Here is a 24,841-nt window from a genome sequence, read left to right as displayed (position 1 = left end):
AATTGTAAAGTCCCCGATGATTGTGGACAACATACAACCCCCTAAAGTGACCCCATTTCAGACACTGTACCCATCAGGAAGTCATCTAAGGGTGTAATGGGCATTTTTATCTTACAGGTGTCACTGATTTCTTTACCACTTGCTGTGAAGATAATATGACATTTGTTCCGAGGTGCAGCACAGGTGGGGAAACATCTGAGTGGGCTCCTAACCAGGTGTTATGGTGGTCCCTCTCAGCGCCTCCCTACTCACTATGGTCACTGCAGCTTTTCAGCATGTTGCTTCCATTTAGCCTTGGGGGATTGGCCAGTCTCTAAAGGAATTTAACCCTGCTGTGTCCTTCACAGATTAGGTTCCCCAGCCTATCCTGTGCCGGCAGGTCCTATATTAGGCAGCTCCACCATCTGCTTTCTGCTGGATGTTGGTTCCTAGGCAGTTCACTTTACCTGTTGTACCTCACACTTGTGTCTCTGACCCACCAATCAGCTGAGGTAGTCTTGGGGACTACCGTGGAGTAGTTCCTGGTGTCTACCGGCTGTCCGGCCTATCCTCTCCACCAGTAGCTCTAGTGAAGACCTGGTGGACACCCAGTTACACCTCTCTAGGGTAAGCCTGGCTGATGGTGCAGTGGGTCCACATCCACCAGTGTTACACCAAGTAACTGTGCACACCTCACAACTTTTGAAGCACAGATAGAGGCACAGAGCATGCGGCGCACATAGCAGCAAATTTTGGCCTCACCCTAATCCACGGCCATTTACCACTTCTTTCTCCCCCGGCAGGAGGAGTTGTCAGAGGGGCGCTGGTAGTGTGGGAAATTCAGCAGACGCCTGAGACTGCAGGATGTAGACCCAATTCTGGGACTGACTGCTGTATCCAGGACAGTTGGGACTAGAGATGAGCAGGTGGATTCATGGGTCTCTGGTCCAGCGTGTGTGGGACCTGGGGATTATTTTTTGTGCCGTCATTCACAGTCGGAGCCTCCAGAACGTTCTCCTCTTTATGTAGCGTCACTATACGACATCCGGCTTATTTGTGTGTGTGTAAGGCCGTGTTCACACATTGTAGAAATACGGTGTTTTTTGTTTTCTGCAGGATCCGCACCATCTGCAATAACGATCTTCTCCCCCTTATTTGATGCGTTCTTGGTGCAGAGGTGAAGCCGCGGTTTTAATGCGCTTTTTAGAGGACAGAAAAGCTTTGATTCTGCACTTAATAAAGTTTCTGCAGTTTTTTACCTGCGATTTTATTAGAGAGAAAAGCCCCAAATCAGCACAGATCAGCCGCGTGCCTTGGGCGCACAGCGGGCGCCTTTTAAGGTAAAGTAGTTTTTATTAAGGATTTATTTACATAAATGGGGTAAAGAAAAAAGGGGAGAGACACATTATAAATACCCAGTAATACAGACAAGAACCAAACAACAGCAAAAGAGAGAAATGTAAAGTCATGAAAGAGAGAGGCGGGAGAAAGGGTTAAGGAGGAGACTGGGGAAGGAAAAATAGGGTTTGTTAACCCCTTAGAGACCTTGCCCTTTTTCATTTTTGCGCTTCTGTTTTTCGCTCCCCTTCTTCCCACAGCCATAACTTTTTATGTTTCCGTCAGTATGGCCATGTTAGGGCTTGTTTGTTGCGGGACAAGTTGTGCTTTGGAACGACATCATTGGTTTCACCATATCGTGTACTCAAAAATGGGAAAAAAATTCCAAGTGCGATGAAATTGCAAAAAAAGTGCAACTCCACAACTTTTTTTTTATTTTCTTTTTACCATATTCACGAAATGCTAAGACTGCCCTGCCATTATGATTCTCCAAGTCATTACAAGTTCATAGACACCAAACATGTCTCAGTTCTTTTGTATTTAAGTGGTGTAAAAAAATCAAAAATTTGTTGGGAAAAAAAAATGTGCCATTTTCTATGATCCGTCACATCTCCATTTTTCATGATCTTGGGTTGGGTGAGGGCTTATTGTTTGTGCGCCGAGCTGATGTTTTTATTGATACCATTTTGGTGCAGATACGATCTTTTGATCATCCATTATTGCATTTTAATTCAATGTCGCGGCGACCAAAACACCTTAATTCTGTCATTTTTACTTTTTTTTCTCACTACACCGTCTAGTGATCAGTTTGTTCCTTTTTTTATTGATAGATCGGGCGATTCTGAACTCGGCGATACCTAATTTGTGTATGTTTGATTTTTCTATTGTTTTATTTTGAGTGAGGTGAAAGGGGGGGATTTAAACTTTTATATTTTTTATATATTTTTAAAAGCTTTTTTTTACTTTTGGCCTGCTTCAATAGTTTCCATGGGAGACTAGAAGCTGCCATAACTCGGTCGGCTCTGCTACGTACAGGCGATGATCAGGTCACCTGTATGTAGCAGAATACCTCACTTGAGCTGACGTGTGCTGGGAAAGATGCGGGCTCACCGCCGGAGCCGACATCAAAGGGAGAGAAGCTACCTGCGCCGTACTAGGACGGTCATGGAGGGGTTAAGGAAAATGGGGAAAAGGGAAAAATGAAAGGGATAGAAAGAAAATGAAAAAGATTGGTCTGCACAGGATAGGCCAGGAAAGGGGTTGCGGGACACATGTAATACCTTATATATAAAACATTTAAGAGGCGGGAGGGGAAGAGAAGGAATGGGAAAGGCGAGGAAAGAAAAGGGGAGAAAGGAAGAACAGCTGTAACCAGGCGGAGAGACGAGAATCTAGAGGAATCCTGACTGTTACACCATGGAAGATACTGATTGTTGGAGTCTGATAGAGCCGCAGTTCTCATGAAATCTGCGCTCTCTGTGGTCTGAAGACCCTGCGGACCTCCGGGGCTTTGATGCATTTTCCCTTTATAGGCTTCTTCTGAAAAAAACATATTAAGAAAAAAAATGTATGAAGAGAAAACCGCCTTCACATTTATAAGCGCAGAATCAAAGCTTTTCTGTACTAATAAACAAGTGTTAAACGCGGCTTCATATCTGCCAAAAAAGCATCAAATATGGGGGAAAATGCAAAAAAGAAGAAACGCAGCAAACGCGCAATAATCAGGGAAGATTGTCACTACGTCATCTGAGTCAGACATTTACAGAAGAAAGAACGCAGCATTTACGCTACGTGTGAACACGTCCTCCGCATCACAGCTTTATCACATTATTTTATGGGTTTTATAGAGAAAAATATCAATTACGCCATTTTGTTTCTCCCGTAATTTACCGATTCCTGTAAATAATCTGATCGCTGCGTTCTGCGGGTCATTACAGTTATATTGGCACAACTATGTCCGGGTTATTCACTGATCTGTGATGCTTATTATTTAAAAAACGCATTAAAATGACATTTTTTTCATTATCAGGTGTTTTTCATTATTATTAGTAATTTTATGGGATGAAAAAATCTCTTATTCTCCTCTAGAATTCAGAAACATCCATTGTACACAGCAGTGTATTTCTATCAGAATAATCTGCCTGTAGTCAGAGCCTGGAATATGGATCAAGTGCACACAATCCTGCAGTCACTTCACCGGAGCTTGTGGCTCAGCAGCTTACAGTGCCTGTCAGTAATGTTGAGGCTGTGGGTTCAGGATCTGGGAGGCTAACGTTAAAAAATACATTTTTGTAAATTGCTTATTATTTTAAATACTTTTATAGGAACAAAAATATATTTTTTTCTTCACCTCAGTATACAGGCACCATAAAAAAAGCATTCTTATACACAATGTATTGCTATGGATATGTATACTCTGCTTCTGAGTTCATTGCCGGCAATATAGCGGTCAATATGACCAAATTCTCCCATCTCCAGCATCGTGAGCTGTGGCTCACTGGTAAAGCAGCAGCCTGTGGATACTGAGATGGAAGCTCATAGTCCTGGGGAGACCAATCACTGAAGGGAGAGGAAGTGAATCTATAATCTAATTTATGCACTTAGCATAAGAGAGACTTAGCAGAGAGAAGCGGCCAATCCCTCCGAGCAGGAGGAGCTACAGGAGTGATGAAAATGTCTGAGAGGAATATAGAGGTTGGGAGAACAGCTGGGACATGACAGTCCAGCTGAATCTGGGATGGTTGGGAGCTATGCATTTGAGATGCTGTTGTGTCATTACCTTAAAAAGGCGGTCCATGCTCGGAAATTCTACTAAGATGAGTAGTCAAAATTCCTCCAGAAACTCACTGCCAATTATTGCAAGCGCTTGATTGCAGTTGTTGCTGCTAAGAGTGGCCCAACCAGTTAAAAGGTTTAGGGGCAATCACTTTTTCACACAGGGCCCTGAAGGTTTGGATTTCTTTTTCCCTATATAATAAAGATCTTCATTAAAAAAACTGCATTTTGTGTTTTCTTTGGCTAATATTTACATTTGTTTGGTGATCTGATACATGTAAGTGTGACAAACATGCAAAAGAATAGGAAATGTGTGTGCATATGTCTATGTATACATATATACAGTGTGTGTGTATATACATATGGTGATGGTGAGGAGGCAGGGAGGAGTTTGTGTGGAAAATGGAGAAGGCGTGCTAAGTGCTGGCTCACAGGCCACTGCAACGCATAACGGAGCTTGTAGTATTAGAGCGCAGTACGCCGGGGGACAAGAAGTGACTGATAAACATCAGAGTTACATCGAGCAGACACCAAGTGAGGCTATCTGCCTTATAAAGGTATATATTACTATAATAAGAGTATGGATCCATTACTGGCACATAATAGTAAGATTAATGAATACAAAATTAAACGAATTAGGGTAGTGGATAACTTTTAATATTTGGTACAGAAACCTTTGTTTGTAATTACAGAGGTCAGACGTTGCCTGTAGTTCTTGACCAAGTTTGCACACACTGCAGCAGGGATTTTGGCCCATACTTCCATACAGATCTTCTCCTAATCCTTCAGGTTTCAGGGCTGTCGCTGGGCAGCATTGATTTTAAGCTCCCTCCAAAGATTTTCTATTGGGTTCAGGATCAGAGTTTGGCTAGGCCACGCCAGGACCTTGAAATGCTCCTTAGTTCCTCTTGCTGTGTTTTGGGTCATTGCCATGCTGGAAGACCCAGCCACGACCCATTTTCAATGTTCCAACTGAGGGAGGAGGTTTTTGGCTAAAATCTTGTGATCCTTGATCCATCCATCCTCCCTTAAATACGGTGAAGTCATCTTGTCTGTTTTGCAGAAAGACACCCCTAAAGTATGATGTTTCCCCCCACCGTGCTTCATGGTTGGGACGGTGTTCTTGGATTTGCAATCATCCTTCTTCTTCCTCCAAACATGGCGGGTGGTGATGATAGCAAAAAGTTCTATTTTGGTCTTATCTGACCAAGTGACATTCTCCCTTGCCTCCTCTGGATCATCCAGATGGCCATTGGCAAACTTCTAATGGGCCTTGACATATGCTGGTGTGAGTAGCAGGACCTTGCGTGCCCTGAAAGATTTTAATCCATGATGGCATAGTGTGCTTGTAGCTCTATTACTGGCACCCCTGCATGGTGGGATGCCAGCTTACTCACTGCCTCAGACCCTCGGCACAATCCCCAGCGTTCTCCTGCTTCCTGGTTGTGTGAGAGCCGCAGCTCTAAGCAATGCACCTAGTACACACATGCGCGCACGCCCCCATTCTTAAAGGGGCAGAGCAAGTATATACTAAATACTCTTAGCTTGTTGCTCAGAGATATTTAGTATAATTACTACACCTGGAAGATGGCTTCCAGCTAATTGCTGGGAGTCATCCTATATAAAAGACTCCCTCTCCCTTAGGGATTCGCCATGCAACGTGTAGAATCATTAGTCAGTAAGGTGTACTACTAGTGAGTTATGAGGTCCCCTGGTCCTGGTTTGGCTAGTGTCCTAAACCTGTATTCCTTGCCTCAGTGTGGCCAGTCCTGAATCCGTCATCCCCTGGTCCCAGAGCAGCCAGTGTCTGAAACTCATTCCGGTGTGGCAAGTCCTGTATCCGTAGTCCCCTGGATCCAGAAAGGCCATGGCTTGAATCTCATTCCCGGAGCGGCCAGTGCTTGAAGCTTGTCCATGAGTGGCCAGTGCCTGAACATTGTCATCTGGTCTGTGTTCGCCCAAACCCTGTTCCAGTATCATAGACCAGAGTGTCTTAACCTTGCCCTAATCAGTGTCAGTAACCATTCTGTAGAGGTACCAGAACTTACTAGTCTGAACAGAGACCTATCCCTATTCAGTGTCAGCGAACCTGACCCCTGGGGTCTGCAGCTGCAATATTGGGTTCTGCCCAGGAGTGGTACCTGGTGGCTACCTGCAGGTCAGTCTGTATCCACCAGTGAACACTAGGTAGCTGATTAGCTGTGCACACTTCCTGAGCAGGCCCAGTCCTGTGATCCCAGCTCTCTTCAGGTCATTGACCAAGTCTTACCATGTAGTTCTGGGCTGATTTCTGACCTTTCTCCGAATCTTCCTTACCCCACGAGACGAGATCTTGCATGTAGCCCCAGACCGAAGAAGACTGACAGTCAACTTGTGTTTCTTCCATTTTCTAATAATTTTGTCAACAATTGTTGCCTTTTCACCAAGCTGCTTGCCTATTGTGCTGAAGCCCACCCCAGCCTTGTGCAGGTCTGCAATTTTGTCCCTGGTGTCCTTAGACAGCTCTTTGGTCTTGGCCATGGTGGAGAGGTTGACGTGTGACTGATTATCTGGAAAGTTGTCTTTTATACAGGCAACAAGTTCAAACTGGTTGCAATTAATACAGGTAACAGCAGAGTAGAAGGGCTTTTTAAAGAAAAACTAACAGGTCTGAGAGAGTCTGAATTCTTGGTGGTTGGTCGGTGATCATACACTTATTTCATGCAATAACATGCAATTTCATTATTTTAAAATCATACAATGTGATTTTCTGTTTTTTTTTATTTTTAGATTTTCTGTCACCGTTGAAGTGTACCTGTGATAAATATTACAGACTTCTCCATTCTTTGTAGGAGGGAAAACTTGCAAAATCGGCAGCGTATCAAATACTTATTTTCCGCACTGTGTCAGGATCTTGGCTGTACATGTCCTTAAAGATTCATTTCTTACATTCGCATCAAGACATTTTTCAACCAAACTGTGAAGTCGCGAGCGATGAGCACGGTGAGCGATTCCACCAAGATATTGCACCTATGGAAAAAAGAGATCAAGGACAATGGAATCCATCAATGCTTGTAGATAACGTTGGACCATTGTAAGAGATGACCCGGTGCAGGAGTACAAGAGACAAGCAAAAGAGCTGTCACTGAATGAGGGCCACAGCTTATAATGCAATTTCTGTGACTGTGTGTAATCCGTAATAGTGTTTAGATATGTCTTAGATATTGGAATTGCTGCTAAGCTTCCTCTAAGTATCAGACAATTGGCCTAACAAAATATCACGCATCTTTATATTTGCCGAAATAATGTTTCCGAGTCCTGAAACTTTTATGTATCAATAACATGTAGCGGTAAAAGGAAAACTTGTAGATATCGTAGAGACAAGGGACAAGTAAAATTGTCATTGTCAGATCTGAACTCAGAAGGGGAGAATCAAGAGGACACGGCTCGTTTCATAACTCAACCGGACAGCTTCTTTATAACCAATGAATTATTAAATGTTAAACAGCTACAAGTCCTACAGTCAGCGCAGAGACAATAGAGTCGGTGATAGGGGCATCACATAGGACTTGGCTCCTAGAGAAAAAGAAAACCAAGGAAAACTGAAGCACAAAAAATAGGGATCATACGACCTAAGGGGGGTAAGAGGGAAAGGTAGACATTGCTCCATGAAACTTTAAGCTGATTTTCATCATGCCGTAATTATTTAGTTTCTAATGCAGCGTAATACAATAAATAAGAGGGGTGGTATTGTGTTTAACCCCTTTCTGACATCAGATGTACTATTCCGTCCATGTGCCCTGAGCCAATTTGACCATTGACAGAATAGTACGTCTCGGCGATCGGCCGCGCACACAGGTGGTGTGCGGCCGATCGCGGCCGGGTGTCAGCTGATTCTCACAGCTGACACCCAGCACTAAGTGCCAGGAGCAGTCACAGACCACTCCCGGCATTTTAACCCCCAAAATACTGCAATCGAACACGATCACAGCATTCCTGGTGCAGTCAGAGGTCTGACAGTCCCTCTGCCTTTGGATCGGAGACCCCACAACGTGACGCGAGGTCGCGATCACTGCCATGGTAACCTGATGTTGTCACGACCAGAGCTAAGAAACTTCCTGGTCATACGCAGTGCAAGTCAGGCGGTCTCTCAGTGTCAGGGCACTGAGTGCAGCGCTGACAGCTTCTATAGCAGGGGTGGGGAACCTCAGGCCCCAGGGCCATTTACGGCCCTCGATGACCTTTTGTCAGGCCTCCGAGCAGATTCTCAGGGACCGCATTCTTGGGCAGGGAGCTGTATTTTGATTGCCAGAAGCTCATTAATTTCTTCTTGCTCTGTTAGCACACACACGCAGTGTTCACTACTGAACATTGAAGGGCATGCAATGAAAGATTAAGTCATGAAACCAGTGCCAGAGTCAGGATGTACTTTGTGGGCGGAGCTTGTACAGCCCCCGAAGGATGGTATAAATATCCAAATGGCCCTTGGAAGAAAGAAGATTCCCACCCCTGTTCTATAGCATGGGGATGTTGCTTCATCTGCCTGCCATAGAAGCGATCAGCCTGCAAAAAATGACTGTCCCATGGTGGGACAAAGTGTAAAAGATAGAATGAAATGAAAAAAACATGTAACTAATTGTAGAAATAAAAAAAATAAATAGAAAATAAAAAAGTCAATATTTATTCTAACATTAAATAAATATTTGAATTAAAAAAAATCTAAACAGTAAAAGTACACATATTTGGTATTGCCACGTCCATAACGACCCAACCTATAAAACTGTTCCACTAGGTAACCCCTTTAGTGAACACCATAAAAGCAAAGACAAGAAACAACGCTTTGTCATCATACCGCCAAGCAAAAAGTGGAAAAACACTTGATCAATAAATAAACATGGTACCGCTGAAAACGTCATCTTGTCCCGCAAAAAAAAGCCCCCATACAGTGTCATCAGAGGAAAAATAAAAAAGTTATAGCTCTCAGAAAAAAGCAATGAAAAAATAATTATTTTTTTATATAAAATAGTTTTTATTGTATAAACATAAAAAATGATATAAATGAGGTATTGCTGTAATCATAGTGACCCGAAGAATAAAACTGCTTTATCAATTTTACCACACCTGGAACGGTATAAACGCCCCCCCCAAAAGAAACTCATGAATTGATGGTTTTTCTTCATTCTGCATCCAAAAATCAGAATAAAAAGCGATCAAAAAATATCAAAAAATTATAGCTCTCAAAATGTGGTGATGCAAAAACTATTTTTACAATGAAAAGCATCTTTTAGTGTGTGACAGCTGCCAAGCATAAAAACCCGCTATAGCACCTCATTCACATGTCCTGATATTTCTGGTACTGGTACTGTGCCGGAGATCGACACAAGCAGGGGAGAATGGTGAGTCGTGTTCAGCACCTGGCACTGGGGAACAGCGCTTACTGTAACGCTTCTTCCCCGGTGCCAATGCGTGTCATATGAATGATATCCATGTGATTTATGTGTGCACGTATGCTGTTTTGTGGCCCATGCTGACATTAAAAATGGACGTCAGCGTGGTTTGCTCATGGACACACGGTCCGTGGAAACACTCTGACATGTGCACAGACCCATTCACTTGAATAGGCAAATAGTGCTCCGGTCCTCCCGAGTCTCTCCGCATGGCTGCCCAATGGTATAAAATTCTGTGACACACCCATGGTGTCTATATGATCACTGCAAACCCTAGATGAATTCATTGAGGTGTAATTCATAAAATGGGGTCACTTATAGGGGGTTCTGCTGTTCTGGCACCTCATGGGCTCTCCCAGTGTGTCATGGCACCTGCAAACCATAACAGTAAAATGTCGCGCTCCTTCCATTCTGAGCTCTGCCATGCACCTAAACTGTGGTTTACCCCAACATATGGGGTATCAGCGTACTCAGGACAATTTGCACAATAACTCTTGGAGTCCAATTTCTTCTGCTACCCTTGAGAAAATATAAAAATTGGCTTAGAAAATATCATTTTTGTGGGAAAAAATATTTTTTACTTTTATGGCTCTACGTTATAAACTTCTGTGAAGCACTTGAGGTTCAAAGTGCTCACTACACATTTAGATAAGTTCCCAGGGGGGGTCTTATCTAAATAAGATAAGTTCCCTGGGGGGGTCTAGTTTCCAAAATGGGTTCACTTGTGGGGGATTTCCACTGTTTAGGCACATCAGGGGCTCTCCAAACGTGACATGACACCGCAGACCATTCCATCAAAGTCTGCATTCTAAAACGTCACTACTTCCCTTCCGAGCCCCAATGTGCACCCATACAGTAGTTTTCTGCCACATATGGTGCATCAGTGTACTCAGGACAAATTGGACAACAACTTTTGGGGTCCAATTTCTACTGTTACCCTGGGGAAAATAAAATATTGGGGACTAAAAATCATGTTTGTGGAAAAAATGATTTTCATATTTTCACACCCAGACGCTATAAACTTTAGTGAAACACCTGGGGGTTCAAAGTTCATATCACACATCTAGATAAGTTCCTTGGGGGGTGTATTTTCCAAAAAGGGGTCACTTGTGGGGGTTTCCACTGTTTAGGCACATCAGGGGCTATCCAAACGCAACATGGCGTCCAATCTCAATTCCAGCCAATTTTGTGTTGAAAAAGTCAAACGGCGCTTCTTCCCTTCCAAGCTCTACCATGCGCCCAAACAGTGGCTTACCCCCACATATCAGTTATCAGCGTACTCAGGACAAATTGCACAATAACTTTTGCAGTCCAAATTCTCCTGTTACCATTAGGGAAAAAAAATAATTGGATCTGAAGTAAAGTTTTTATAAAAAAAGTTAAATGTTCATTTCTTTTTTAAAACATTCCAAAAATTCCTGTGAAGCACCAGAAGGGTTAATAAACTTCTGACATGTGGTTTTGAGCACCTTGAGGGGTGCAGTTTTCAAAATGGTATCACTTTTGGGTATTTTCTATCATATAGACCCCTCAAAGTGACTTCAAATGTGATGTGGTCCCTAAAAAAAAAATGGTGTTGTAGAAATGAGAAATGGCTGGTCAACTTCTAACTCTTATAACTTCCTAACGAAAAAAATTTGGTTCCAAAATTGTGTTGATGTTAAGTAGACATGTGGGAAATGTTATTAAGTCTTTTGTGTGACATAACTCTGTGATTAATGGGCATGAAAATTCAAAATTGGAAAATTGCAACATTTTCCACCAAATTTCCATTTTTTTCACAAATAAACGCAAGTCATGTCAAAGAAATTTTACCACTAACATGAAGTACAATATGTCATGAGAAAACAATGTCAGAATCACCAGGATCCATGGAAGCGTTCCAGAGTTATGACCTCATAAAGGGACAGTGGTCAGAATTGTAAAAATTGGCCCGGGCATTAACGTGCAAACCACCCTTGGGAGTAAAGGGGTTAATGGCTAACTGAAAAGATGGTAACACATTGCAAGCTTTCCAGACTACTCAGGTCTCTTCAGGCATAGAGTAATACAAAATCTGAAGAATCACATAGGACAGACATAATGCAATAGGTAAGACAAATGACGTGAAGTAGAACTATCATTATGGGGGAGGGATAAACAGTGGTGGCCATAAATATTGGAACAGTTCATAGATTAGGAGTGTGAAAGTTTTATTGTCCCCTGATAGGGGTCTGGTTCTGTGTTGTGATGCCCCACAATGTCTGAGGAGAAAATTCCTTAATTGATATTAGACATGAATCCATGCGACACATTCATTCCTGCATTGAGAGTGTCAAAGACTGTCATGAGTTTATACTCCCAGATCCTTCTGTTTCTCTGAGATTTGAAGTTACCTTTTTCATACAAGTAATTTCATGTCCATGGTGCTGTGATCAGGGCTGCAAAAATGTTTTGCCACAGGTAGATCTATTCTTTTTTCTCTTATTGTGTAGTTGTGAGAATTCATCCTTGTTCTAAGCTTTTGCCCTGTCTCTCCCACATACAGACCCCCCAGTTGGTACAAATAATTAAGTACACCACTCTTAATTCTTTGACGCCCCCGGAAGAAGCAGGCGGCGAAACGCGCGTCGGGGTGAGGGGATGCTGGATCACACTTGTAATTAGAGGTAATATTACTTTTTCATTCCTTGTGCTCTGTGCATATCGGCATATTTATGATCAGGATTCTTGACGTTCTCATTGTGTCCGTGTTATTTTACACGGTTATAGTATATATGCCTTTAGCCTCTGAGTGGTTTCCCTTATACCCTTAGGGGAGGGATATTTTGGATATCATTGATCTTGTTCAGACATTGTATATGGGTTCTGACTGTATGGAATAAATATTATAATTATTGATATAAGAATTGATATGTACTGTCATGTAATTGGTTCATACATGTCAGTCTTACATTGTCTCCTCATGATTACTTAAGTGTGTACGGTGTCCCCTATTACGACATTATGCTTTTGTCATTTTTAGAATTTTTGAATAAAATGAATTTTTAATATTATTGGGATTTCTTCCTTGTTCCATGTTTATATTGATGGGATTTGTGATACGGATTTGCGTGATTTGCCCTTTTGGATTAGGTTTTGGGACATTGTAGTTATTCTATTTGTACACTTAACAAGTGTCCCTCATTTAGTATTTACATAAAGGGTAAGAATGGAGATGAGAACAAGTAGCATTACTTGATTAAACTATTTGCATAGTTTTTCCCTCTCTGCTTTAGAAGTCAACAAACTGGCTCCATAACACAATGCATAATTAGCATATCAGCAAACATCACTAGTGATCAAGGTAAGGGCACAATAAAAGTCAATATTACCGGCTTACAAACAAAAGTCTGTTTTCTTGACCAACTAGAAATTAAACACTTAAAATTAAGGCCAACATACAGATAACATTCTATTATTCTCTATTTGCTAAAAATAGTTGTCTGGTTAATTAAGGAACACTGCTGTATGTCTTCACAATGGCAAAAGTAAAAAAAAAAAAAAAGTTTATAAAAATATTAAAAAAGTAAAAAAAAATATGAAAGTTCAAATTCCCCTTTTGCCCCATTTAAAATAAAACAATAAAAAATACATATTTGGTATTGCTGCATTCAGAATCACCCGATCTATCAACATAAAAAAAGAATTAACCCGATCACTAAATGGCGTAATGAGATAAAACGTAAAAAATGCCAGAATTAAGTTTTTTTGGTCGCCACACTATTACATTAAAATACAATAACAGGCGATCAGAAGATTGTATCTGCACCAAAATGGTATCATTAAAAACGTCCGCTCGGGCCACAAAAAATAAGTCTTCACCCAACCCAAGATCATGAAAAATGAAGATGCGACGGGTATCGGAAAATGGCGCAATTCTTTCATACTTTACCTAATTAAGATGAGTTAATTTTACTGATAAATGTTTGTTTTTGGTCGTTTATTTTCTGTTGGTATTTGGTTTATTCTATAAAACTCCCATATAATATATCATTCTTGAACACACGCCGCGTGCATCATGTTTTTGTACAATTTGTGAATAATATATATAGGTTCTCCTCGTCTGAGTTATTTTTGATGGCCCACAAAATACGATTTTCCTGTAACTCATTTCTCACACTCTAGGTATAATAATGACTTTTCCCCGTGTGGGATTTTTGATGTTTGAAAACGTTGTCGGTACCTGCTTTCTGGGGTCTCTTGAGGTTTTTATGTCATGTGAGCCCTGTGCCCAATCAGCGCTGACATCACTGTCCCCACCTTCGGACAAATCAAGCATCATGAGGCCGTCAGAGAGCAGCCGCAGCCCTGGCTTCCTGCTGATGTTCAGACCAAAGGAAGGAGCAGTGAAGCTGCCGCTGATTGGGTGCAGGGCTCGTGTGATGTGAGAACCTCACATTAGCCCCGGGACCGTGAGTCTCAACACCACTGAAGTGGAGCCGGCCCGCCAGTGGAGTGTGTTTTTATTTTAATGAGGTCAAACGTGAGGAATGAGTTCACTGAGAAAAAAAAAAAAGATATATATACTGTATTTTTTGGACTATAAGACACACCTAGGTTTAGAGGAAATTAGGAAAAAAAATTGAAGCAAAAATTGTGGTTAATTCTGTACTTAATATCCCCTATCCTGGTATATATGGTCCCCTCATCCCTACCCTGGTATACATAGATCCCTCATCCCTATACTAGTATGCATGGCCCCATCCTTATCCTGGTTTGCAGGGCTCCCATCATGTCGTAGTATGCATGGCCCTCATCCTTATCCTGGTATGCAGCGTCCCCATTTTGTCCTAGTATGCAGGGTCCCATCCCTATTCTGGCATGATTGGCCCCATCCCGCTCCTGGTATGCATGGCCCCCATCCTTATCCTGGTATGCAGGGCACCATCACTATTCGGGTATGACTGGCCCCCCATTCCAGTCCTGGTATGCATAGCCCAATCCTTATAATTGGCCCCATCCTGGTATCCATGGCCCCATCACAAAACATTAAAAAAAAGCATTACACTTACCTACCCGGCGCTCCCTTGCTGAATCCTGCTCTGATACCAGCAACTGCTTTATGCTTGTAAGCAGCACATGGCAGGGACATAATGCGTTGCTCACAAGCAGAGCACAGCTGCCAGAGTACTCGCCTTTAAAACTATATCAACATTATGAACATAAAAAAGGCTTCTCCCCTATGTGATGTCTCTAATGTTTATTAACAGTTGATTTCCAAGTAAAATATTTCCCACATTAAGAAAATGAAAACGGCTTCTCCGCTGTGTGACTGCTCTGATGTCTAACAAGATGCGCTTTCCGGTTAAAATATTTCCCACAATCTGAACAGGAAAAAGGCTTCTCCCCTGTGTGAGTTCTATGGTGTTCATTAAGATTCCCTTTCTGGTTAAAACATTTCCCACATTCTGAACATGAAAAAGGCTTCTCCCCTATGTGAGTTCTCTGGTGACTAACAAGATGCCATTTCTGGTTAAAACATTTCCCACATTCTGAACAGGAAAAAGGCTTCTCCCCTGTGTGAGTTCTCTGGTGAATAAGAAAAAGTTTTTTTTTGTGAAAACATTTCCCACATTCTGAACATGAAAAAGGCTTCTCCCCTGTGTGAGTTCTCTGGTGGGTAACAAAATCTGATTTATGTGTAAAACATTTCCCACATTCTGAACAGGAAAAAGGCTTCTCCCCTGTGTGAGTTCTCTGGTGAGCAACAAGCAGTGATTTACGTGCAAAATATTTCCCACATTCTGAACATGAAAATGACTTCTTTGCTTTAGGAGCAGTTTGTTTTTTATTGCCTCTTTTGTGACTTTGATTTTTCTTAGTAGTCAGTAATGAATCAGAAGATGGGACTCGTTTCATAGGATCAGATGACAGATCTTTGCTGTGAATGGATGATGATATATCTGGAGTAACAGCAATCACTTCAGTTGTATCTTGTAGGATCTCAAGATCATCAGATTTCAAAATTGAAGATGTCAGCTCTCCCTCTGATCTCCTGGTACAGTCATCTGCTAAAATAAAAAAAACAATTATTTTTAATAAAATATCCATGAGTTTTATATCTTTGAACGTTTCTACTTAAACTGTCCATAAAAATGGCAAGCTAAGTAAAAAACTTTAATTATTTACCAAGACAATGAGAGTTCACAGTCTAATAGAAAACCTTGTTGGATGAGCCAGTAGTGTGCGGTGTTCAACTGTTTGTTCATTCTGCCTCCCAAATATCGAATAAAAAGAAACCAATCAATGTTATGTAGGCGAAAATAATACCAATTCTCATCTCACAAAAACAAGTCCCCACTCAGGTCCATCATCTGTCGATGGAAAAACAGAGGTTCCCACACTATTAGTGGCTCAAAGGCTGCTGAAAACCAACAAGGTTTCTATAAACCAATCCAGCAAAATCCGCTCTCACTTCGGAGTCTTGCAGTGTGCGCAAACAACATTTAGGATCCCTGTATTCAGCAATATTATAGTGAGAAGAACCCACTTAATTTGTGGTGTGTGTCTCCTGGAGCACAATCTGGGCACTATGTGCTGGGTAATAAAATGGCAAATGTGTAATTTTCACTCCAACATCCACTGCGTGTTAATTTCCGGAAAGTGGCTGTGGAGTCAAAATATTCACTCCTCCTACACACGTGGTCAAAATTGTTGGTACCCCTCGTTTAATGACAGAAAAACCCACAATGGTCACAGAAATAACTTTAATCTGACAAAAGTAGAAATAAATCAAAAATCTATGAAAATGAGCAGATGAAAGTCAGACATTGCTTTTCAGCCAGGCTTCCACAGAATTTTTAAAAAATTAAAACTCATGAAATAGGCCTTAACGTAATCGGTTCATGACCGCCAATGGTAGATAAACGCCTGCGCAAGCAGGACTTTGTGCAGCGCAGTCGTTTGTCTACGGTCGGCAGTTTTGTGCTCATCGGGACCCCACATACCTTATAACTAGGGGATTCCACCCCAAAATGCTTCCTGTGACCCCCTACCTCATTGAGACCTGATCGGTACAGGTCCTTATGACGTCAGCGTCACACCAGCCAATGAGACAAATCACTGGGAAAGTTTGTTGCAGCAATGAACTTTTCCTGGCGATCTGCCCCATAAAAACGCTGTTTCTCCTCAGATCTCCTGTCAGTAAGAGATTAGAGGAGAAAGTGTTACAAGAGCTGCTGGGAACAGCTGTGTCAGTCAGCGATTGTGCTATAAAGTAACAATACAGATAAGGCAGGTTAGGGTTAGTGCTATAGTTAGGGTTAGTGTTGGGACTAAAGTTAGTGTTTATTCTAAAGTTAGGGTTAGGCTAAAGAATTAGGTTTTTCTCAATTGTTTCCCCAATAATTTGGTCACGTCAGAGTTTTCTATTTCCGGGAAAAAAATAAATAAATAAAATGGTCCGTCAGTATTATAGTGCAGAGGAGGCTTATGCACTTTTATGTTCTGACTGTGAAGAAAGTGCAGTGTCAGATGGCGATGTGGATTTCGAGGGCTTTAGTAGCAGCGACAGTGATAGCTCAGAAATGAGCAGTGATTCTGGTCCATCCTCACACACAAGGACCAGTACAACAAGGAGGACAAATAGCGCTTCTGGAGAAATGTCTCCAACTCCAATGCCCAGTACTAGCGCTGTCCCTAGTGCTCGTGAATTGGCGCACACCAATGTCCAAGGGGCTTTGCCTCTTGATGTAGCATTTCCCAGATGGGAGGCTTCGGATTCGGCTACTCCATTCATCCCTAATTTTAATGCCATTCCTGGTATAAATGTGGAGGTGGAAAATTTTGGAACAATTAATTTTTTAATTTGTCTCTGACAGATAGCTTGCTAGAGCATATTGTCCTACAAATTTATATGTGTCCCAATTCATCAGCCAGAATCCACAATCCTATTATGCTAGGTCAAATTTATGGACACCAACTAATGTCCTAGAAAGTAAAACATTTTTAGGACTTACATTCAATATGGAGCTTGTTAAAAAAATGAGCATTCAGTCCTATTGGTCCAACTGCCCTGTTCAAGCCACCCCTATGTTATTTCCATTGATGAGTCCATTATAAAATTCAAAGGAAGACTGCATCTTAAGCAATTTATTCCTTCTAAGAGGGCAAGGTTCGGCATAAAGCGCTATAAAATGTGTGAGAGTTCAACCGGATACACATCAGCTTTTCACAATTATGAAGGGAAAGACAGCAAACTGAACCCACCAGGAAGCCCTACTTATCTGGGGACTGTCAGGGTCCTGACAGCGCCAGCGTACAGCCTCCGCTAAGCAGGGACTCACCCGCACCGTAGGGACCCCTGGGGACAAGAATAGCCGGAAAATAAAGATGAACAGGACCTGAATGTAGAAGTTTAGCAAGCCGGCATAGGACATATGGTCATGTGACTGCAAGGGGGCAGGGCTTAGTGTCCTGCTTTCAGAGGAGGTAGAAAACTCAGAGTCAGGCAAAGCGGGGGTCAAGCACAATACAGGCAAGTGAGGTACCTGAGGGATAAACAGACGGAAGGTCAGACAAAGCCAAAGGTCATACACAAGATATCAGTACAGTACCAGGGATGAGACAGAACGGACAGTCAGGGCCAAGCAGAGATCAAAACCAAACAGACGTAGAAGGTACCAGGCAGAATCCAAAGCGATATCCAGAGAACAGGCCGAGTCGTACACAGAGAATCAAGCAACCAGAACACAGCACTAACACACTCAGGGGTCACCACACAATGCCAAGGGCGAAAGTATAACTGACGGGGGATGGGAGCTTCCTGAGGCTATAAGAAGCCTCCCCAGAACCATGAGAGGCCACCATAATAGGTCCCAGGTGTGCAGGTGAGAGTCTGCACTGAGATCAGAACATTAACCCCAGAAGTGCCGGTCATCCAGCACTGGTATCATGACATGGACATCTGGAAAAATGGTTTGGGAGATGATAACTCCATTTTTACAAAAAGGCTACAATCTGTATGTTGACTACTACTACACCAGCATACCCCTATTTAAAAGTCTGGTTGAACATAACATAGGGGCTTGTGGGACCATTCGCAAGAACCATTAGGGGTTTCCACAATCATTGGTCAAAGAAAAGTTCTGAAAGGGGCAGTCAGGGGCTTTACACAATGGAGAGCTGCTTGTCCTTAAGTATAAGGATAAAGATATTTTTATCCTGAGCTCGATCCACACAGATGCCACAAGGGCCACTGCAGACCAACAGGGATCCACTACTCCAAAACCTGTGTCTGTCACTGACTACAACAAATATATGGGGTGTGGACCTTGCAGATCAGGTTCTACAGCCATACCAGGTATCAAGAAAATCAAATACCTGGTATAAAAAGTTAGTCATGTATTTGTTTCAGGTGGCCACATATAATTCTTTTGTGTTATACAAAAAAGCCGGAAATGCAGATACTTTCCTTGATTATCAGGAAAAGGTCACTGAAAATCTTGTTTTTGATAATTTTGTCCCCGCCAATCCTTTAGAATGTGAAGATGTTAGAAGACTCACTGAGCGACATTTTATTGCACTCATCCCAGTAACTGAAACAAGAAAGAACCCCCAGAGAAGATGTCGTGTATGTTCCTAGAGAGGAATGAGGCATGATCCCCGCTATTATTACCCACAATGCCCATCATTGCCAGCCTTATGCCTCCATGACGGCTTTACAATCTTCCACACAGAACCACGTTTTTGAACTGTTTTGACATTCAAGTATTTGGTTTATTTAGTGACAGACACATTTCAGTAGAGCTGACTTAACAATTTCCGGGGGTAGGTGGGGGGAGGTCTCCAGAGATACAAGCTGGGCACAATATATTGGGCACTACAATCACATTTTTGCAATTTTTGCTATAAAACTTCTACTACGAGTTTCTGGAAATCATCCATGTAGTGAAAATGGTCACTATATCCCTAGATGAAATCCCAGAGGGGTGTCATTTCCAAAATGGGGTCACTTCAGGGAGGATTCTCTTGTTCTGGCACTTAGCGGCTCTCCAAAGTGCCATAAAAGCAGAATCCCCCCTGAAGTGACCCCATTTTGGAAATGACACCCCTCTGGGAATTCATCTCTGGGTGTAGTGACCATTTACCTATCTACCTATTTTCCAATGTAATATCTGGGGTTAAAAAAACATTTTAGGCCGGTTTCACATTCGCGCTTTTGAGCGCAGCGACGGCCTGCGCACGGCCGCCACTAAGCCCCGCCCCCTGCCCCGCCTCCACCAGTATCTCCGCCTCCGGGCGCATGACGTTGCATGCGTCGTGCGTCCCCTATCTTCATCACAGAGGGCGCAGGCCGTGCGCAGTCTGCGCACAGTCTGCGTTTGGCGGCGCATGCGTCCTTTTGACGGTGCGCCGAGCAGCGCCAAACGCAACCTGTTGCATTTTGGTTGTGCTTCGGCGCACCGTCAAAAGGACGCATGCGCCGCCAAACGCAGACTGTGCGCAGACTGCGCACGGCCTGCGCCCTCTGTGATGAAGATAGGGGACGCATGACGCATGCAACGTCATGTGCCCGGAGGCGGAGATACCGGTGGAGGCGGGGCAGGGCTTAGCGGCGGCCGTGCGCAGGCCGTCGCTGCACTCAAAAGCGCGAATGTGAAACCGGCCTTATTCGTATAAATGTACCATATTATTCGGACTATAAGACGCACTTTTTCCCAAATATTTTTTGGGGGAAATGGGGGTGTGTCTTATAGTAGGAATATACTTACAAATGATGCAGCGGCGCTCTGTGCTGCGTGGAGGGCTCCGCCAGCATTTTGTCAAAGCCCGGAGACCCCTGCAGCTCCATTGCTGCGATGCGGTGGTCTCCAGAAAAATGGCCGCTGTGGGCGGCTCATGCTCAGATTCAGATCTCGCCCCAAGATCTCGTTGCCGAGATCTGAATCTGAGCATGCACCGCCCCCAGCTGCCATTTTCCCAGAAGCCACCGCATCGCAGCAATGGAGCTGCAGAGGCCTCTGGCTTTGACAAAATGGCGCCGCCGCCCCAGCACAGAGTGCTGCCACCGTCCCAGGTAGAGCGCTGCCGCACCAGCATAGAGCGCTGGCGCCACCCCAGCACAGAGCACCGCTGCCGCACCAGCCTGGGATGGGATTTTCCGGAGGCCACTGCACCAGCATAGACCTCCGAACAACCTCTGTGATTACTCTTGAACCTGTGCTGATCCCCCCCGGTAAGCTGAATTCAGACTGTAAGACGGACCCCCATTTGGCACTTTTTTCCCCTATTCTCGTTTTGAAAATTTGGGGTGCATCTTATGGTCCGAAAAATACAGTAATTTTTTCTTCACTGCCCAATGGTATAATTTTCTATGGAACAGCGGTGGTGTCAGTATGCTCACTGCACCACTAGAAGAATTCATTCAGGGAAGTATTTGGTAAAATGCGGTCACTTTTGGGGCTTATGCTGTTCTGGCACCTCAGGGGCTCTGACAATGTGACATGTCACCCACAAACAATTCCAGCAAAATCTGCTCTCCAATATGGCGCTCACTCCCTTCCGAGCTCTGCCATGCGCCAAAACAGTGGATTACCCCCACATATGGGGTGTCAGAATACTCAGGACAAATTGCAAAATAACTTTTTGGGTGCAATTTCTCCTGTTACCCTTTGGAAAAAACATTTGAGGTCGAAAAGTTAATTTTTTGTTGAAAAAATATGATTTTTTATTTTCACAACTCTATGTAACTAACTTCTGTGAAGCACTTGGGGGTTCAAAGTGCCCATCACACATCTAGATAAGTTCCTTGGGGGGTTTAGTTTCCAAAATGGGGTCACTTCACTGTTTAGACACGTCATTGTCTCTGACAATGTGACATCACCCACAAACAATTCCAGCAAAATCTGGTCTCCAATATGGCGCTCCTTCCCTTTCAAGCTCTGCCATGCGCCCAAACAGTGGTTTAGCCTTTTTATTTCCACGGCTCTACATTATGAGCTTCTGTAAAGCACCTGTGGGTTCAAGGTGCTCAATACACATCTGGATAAGTTCTCTAAGGGGTCTAGTTTCCAAAATGGGGTCACTTGTTGGTGGTTTCCACTGTTTAGGCACATCAGGGGCTCTGGAAATGCGACATGGCATCCGCTAATTATTCCAGCATATTTTGCAGTAAAAAAAAAAGAGAATTTGCAAAACAAAATGTATCATCCATTTTCTCCTGTTACCCTTGTGAAAGTAAAAAAAAAATTAGGTGTAAAGGAAAATTTTTGTGAAAGAAAAGTAAATGTTTATTTTTTCCTTCCACATTCCATTCATTCCTGTGAAGCACCTGAAGGGTTAATAAACTTCTTGAATGTGGTTTTGAGCACCTTGAGGGGTGCAGTTTTTACAATGGTGTCACTTTTGGGTATTTTCTGTCATATTTACCCCTCAAAGTGACTTCAAATGTGAGGTGGTCCCTAAAAAAATGGTTTTGTAAATTTTGCTATAAAAGTGAGAAATCGCTGTTTAACTTTTAACCCTTATAACTTCCTAACAATAAAATTTGATATAGTTGATATAGATGATACTGCGCAGGCGCCGCCATCACCGGTGACATTGTGCTGGATGTAATTTTTTTCTAAGCCTCACAATAGCCACAATATTATAGGCATTATCACCAATAATATCAATGCTATTATATGCATTATGTAATAATGGGGGCAGGTCAGTGAGGGATCAGCGACCTGTCATAAGCCAATACAGAGGAATATGTAATCAGATCACCACATAAAGCCCCACCCACAGCCCCACCCACAGCCCCGCCCCAGAGCACGAGAATCTCATTAACTGAAAGCTACAAATACAGATTACACCACAGTAAACCAGAGTTGCCCTCATTTATGGTGGACCATTGGAGCTACTATGGATCCTGAGCAGAAAATTAGAGAAAATAATATTGCTCCCCATTTCAGGGGAGATTGTGCAGGAATCTGAATTCCTTAGGATCAAAAACAATGTAATTTATTACGAGGAGTGACTCCATGACACCAGGGCTGGAGCCAACACATCTCCTGCAGGCGGGAATAAATGTATATTACAGCCATCAGCCACGCACAGCTTAGAGAGGCGAGTTGTGAAATACTCGCCAGGATTCTAGTACTACGAGTACCAAATCCTAACGAGTAAACTCGCTCATCCCTAGGGACCATGAGACATTCAGCAGCACAGAAGGGAGAGAAGATTCATCCGATAAGATCTCAGGGATCTAGGAAGCCAACAGCATCATTACCCTCCGCTTTCTCTTACAGGCCCAGCATAAGATTTTTCTTCAAGTGATTTTCTATCTTCTCAGCACATTCTACGTACGCTGTCATTTGGCTTTATAGTTACAGATCTGGGCAGGTAACGGTCAGCGTCTCCTAATGTGAAGGAGAGAATGGCTGTTTCCTTTCTTTTGAGAATAAACTTCAGTTGTGCAAGCCTTTACTGAGAAAGGAGTAGACATCTAAGGCCGGTATCACACTACTGTGTGTGATGTGAGAAACTCGCACGAGTCTCTCGCATCAACACCCGGCCGCCGACACTCAGGACCGGAGCTGTGGTTGCATGTATTTCTATGCATTTCTATGCAGCCGCAGCTCCGTTCCTGAGTACCAGCAGCGGTGCTGGATGTTGATTACGAGAGATTCGTGCGAGTTTCTCGTATCACACAAAGAAGTGTGATTCCGGCCTAACTGTGTATTCGGTGTGACTCTTTAAGCATGCACTCAGCCTATATTGGGTCAGGCACATGCAATCATATAGGTACTGCTTTAAGGGATCACCCTCACACTAATACCAGGGGGTAGGTGGATCCTCCAGGTCGTAAGTTCTATAGAAAAGGACTTTCAATGCCCAAAGTCATTTGAACAGTTTTAGGTGGAGGAGAATGTTGTGGTCTAGAGGCAAAATGGTGATCATGGTAATACGGCCGGACTACACCACCGATAAAGCAGCCACAGCCGGTGACTGAGAGGAATCTGTGACGTCTCTGCATTCAGTGGTCACTACTTACCTGGGTAGTCATATGTGGGAATCTCCTCTTTACACCACTCATCATCTCTCACATATGTCTCTGTAGTATTAATATGGGTCAGATCTTCACCCTGAAACAAATATTGTAAAAGTCACAGACAGATGGAGAAGTCCCATCTATGATCAGCTCTAATCCTGCCATCTCCACCGCTCTCATTACACAAGTATAAAACATATAATACTGGTGGATAAAACAAGACTGAGCACAAAACCTTCACAGCCGTCTACACATCATAGGGGAGATCTCCTGACACCGTCTCTCCATCTACCTGATGATCCTGAGGAGCACTGGGATCTTCTTGGTTACAGTCCTGTGGAAGAAGAGGACGGGGACATCTCTCTGGTGTTGTCCTCTTACTGGACAGATCTGGAGGAAACACATACAGGGACTGAATTCATTCTCTACATACAGATAATTATAGGCCGTGTGTATTTAGTCCTGTCTATTACCTGGAGATGTGAGGGGCTGGGGAACCTCCATTATGACGTTCTTGTATAGATCTCTGTGTTCTTCTAAATACTCCCACTCCTCCATGGAGAAATAGACAGTGACATCCTGACACCTTATAGGAACCTGACACATACAATGATACCGTCATCCCCCGATCCCTTCATAGTGTTACTGTATAATGTCCCAGCATTCCCAGCAGTGTCACCTCTCCAGTCAGCAGCTCCATCATCTTGTAGATGAGTTCTAGGATCTTCTGGTCATTGATGTCCTCATGGATCAAGGGGTGAGGTGGAGGCCCCGTGATTGGACTCAGGGGTCTTCCACATCCCTCAGACACAGGGTCCTGACAGCGATCACTAGAGGTCTTCTTCACCACTGTGTAATCCTGGTAATGGAGAGACACATTAATAAATCTCACTACAGACATTTCCAGAGTCCTCACCTCTCCAGTTCTGTCCATCTGTTATTCCCATAGATAAGAATGATGTAATGTGACGTCATCAGAATCTCTCACCTCTCCAGTGAGACGGAAGAGGATCTCTAGGGTGAGGTGTAATATCCTCTCCGCCATCTTGTCTCTGTCCATATCCATCCTTGATGGGTAAATCAGGAAAATTCTCTTCTGTAGAAGATCTTCACTGAGAGGATCCGATATTGTAGAGACCTGAATGAGAAGAAGATGATCCGATGTAACATCATAAGAATCCTGTGTAATAATACAATTACTGGAGATAATAAGGGAAACATAGGAGGAGATTTATTATTTTACAGGGTTTAGTTTTCTTCCCTGACATCTACTAATAAAACCTATATATTTAGACCACAGACAACAAGCAGTTTCCTCCTCGGAGTC

The 24,841-nt window shown here is 43.1% G+C and overlaps 1 protein-coding gene across 1 annotated transcript in view; it reads right to left on the bottom strand.

Moving 5' to 3' along the window:
• Window positions 1-24,415, bottom strand: part of LOC141073958 (uncharacterized) — a 60,187-nt gene extending 35,772 nt beyond the window's left edge. Inside the window, 6 exon segments of the mRNA XM_073561488.1 lie at window positions 7,021-7,101; window positions 14,781-15,550; window positions 23,518-23,608; window positions 23,807-23,904; window positions 23,988-24,111; window positions 24,194-24,415. Coding sequence (XP_073417589.1) covers window positions 7,021-7,101; window positions 14,781-15,550; window positions 23,518-23,608; window positions 23,807-23,904; window positions 23,988-24,111; window positions 24,194-24,415 — 1,386 coding nt within the window.
• Window positions 24,416-24,841: the final 426 nt, after the last annotated feature.

This window comes from Dendrobates tinctorius, unplaced genomic scaffold (assembly GCF_039654945.1).
Source record: "Dendrobates tinctorius isolate UK_male_01 unplaced genomic scaffold, ASM3965494v1 ptg000321l, whole genome shotgun sequence".
NCBI classification, from domain to species: Eukaryota; Metazoa; Chordata; class Amphibia; order Anura; family Dendrobatidae; genus Dendrobates; species Dendrobates tinctorius.
Note: the sequence above shows the minus strand (reverse complement) of the source record. Positions and strands in the feature narration are given on the sequence as shown.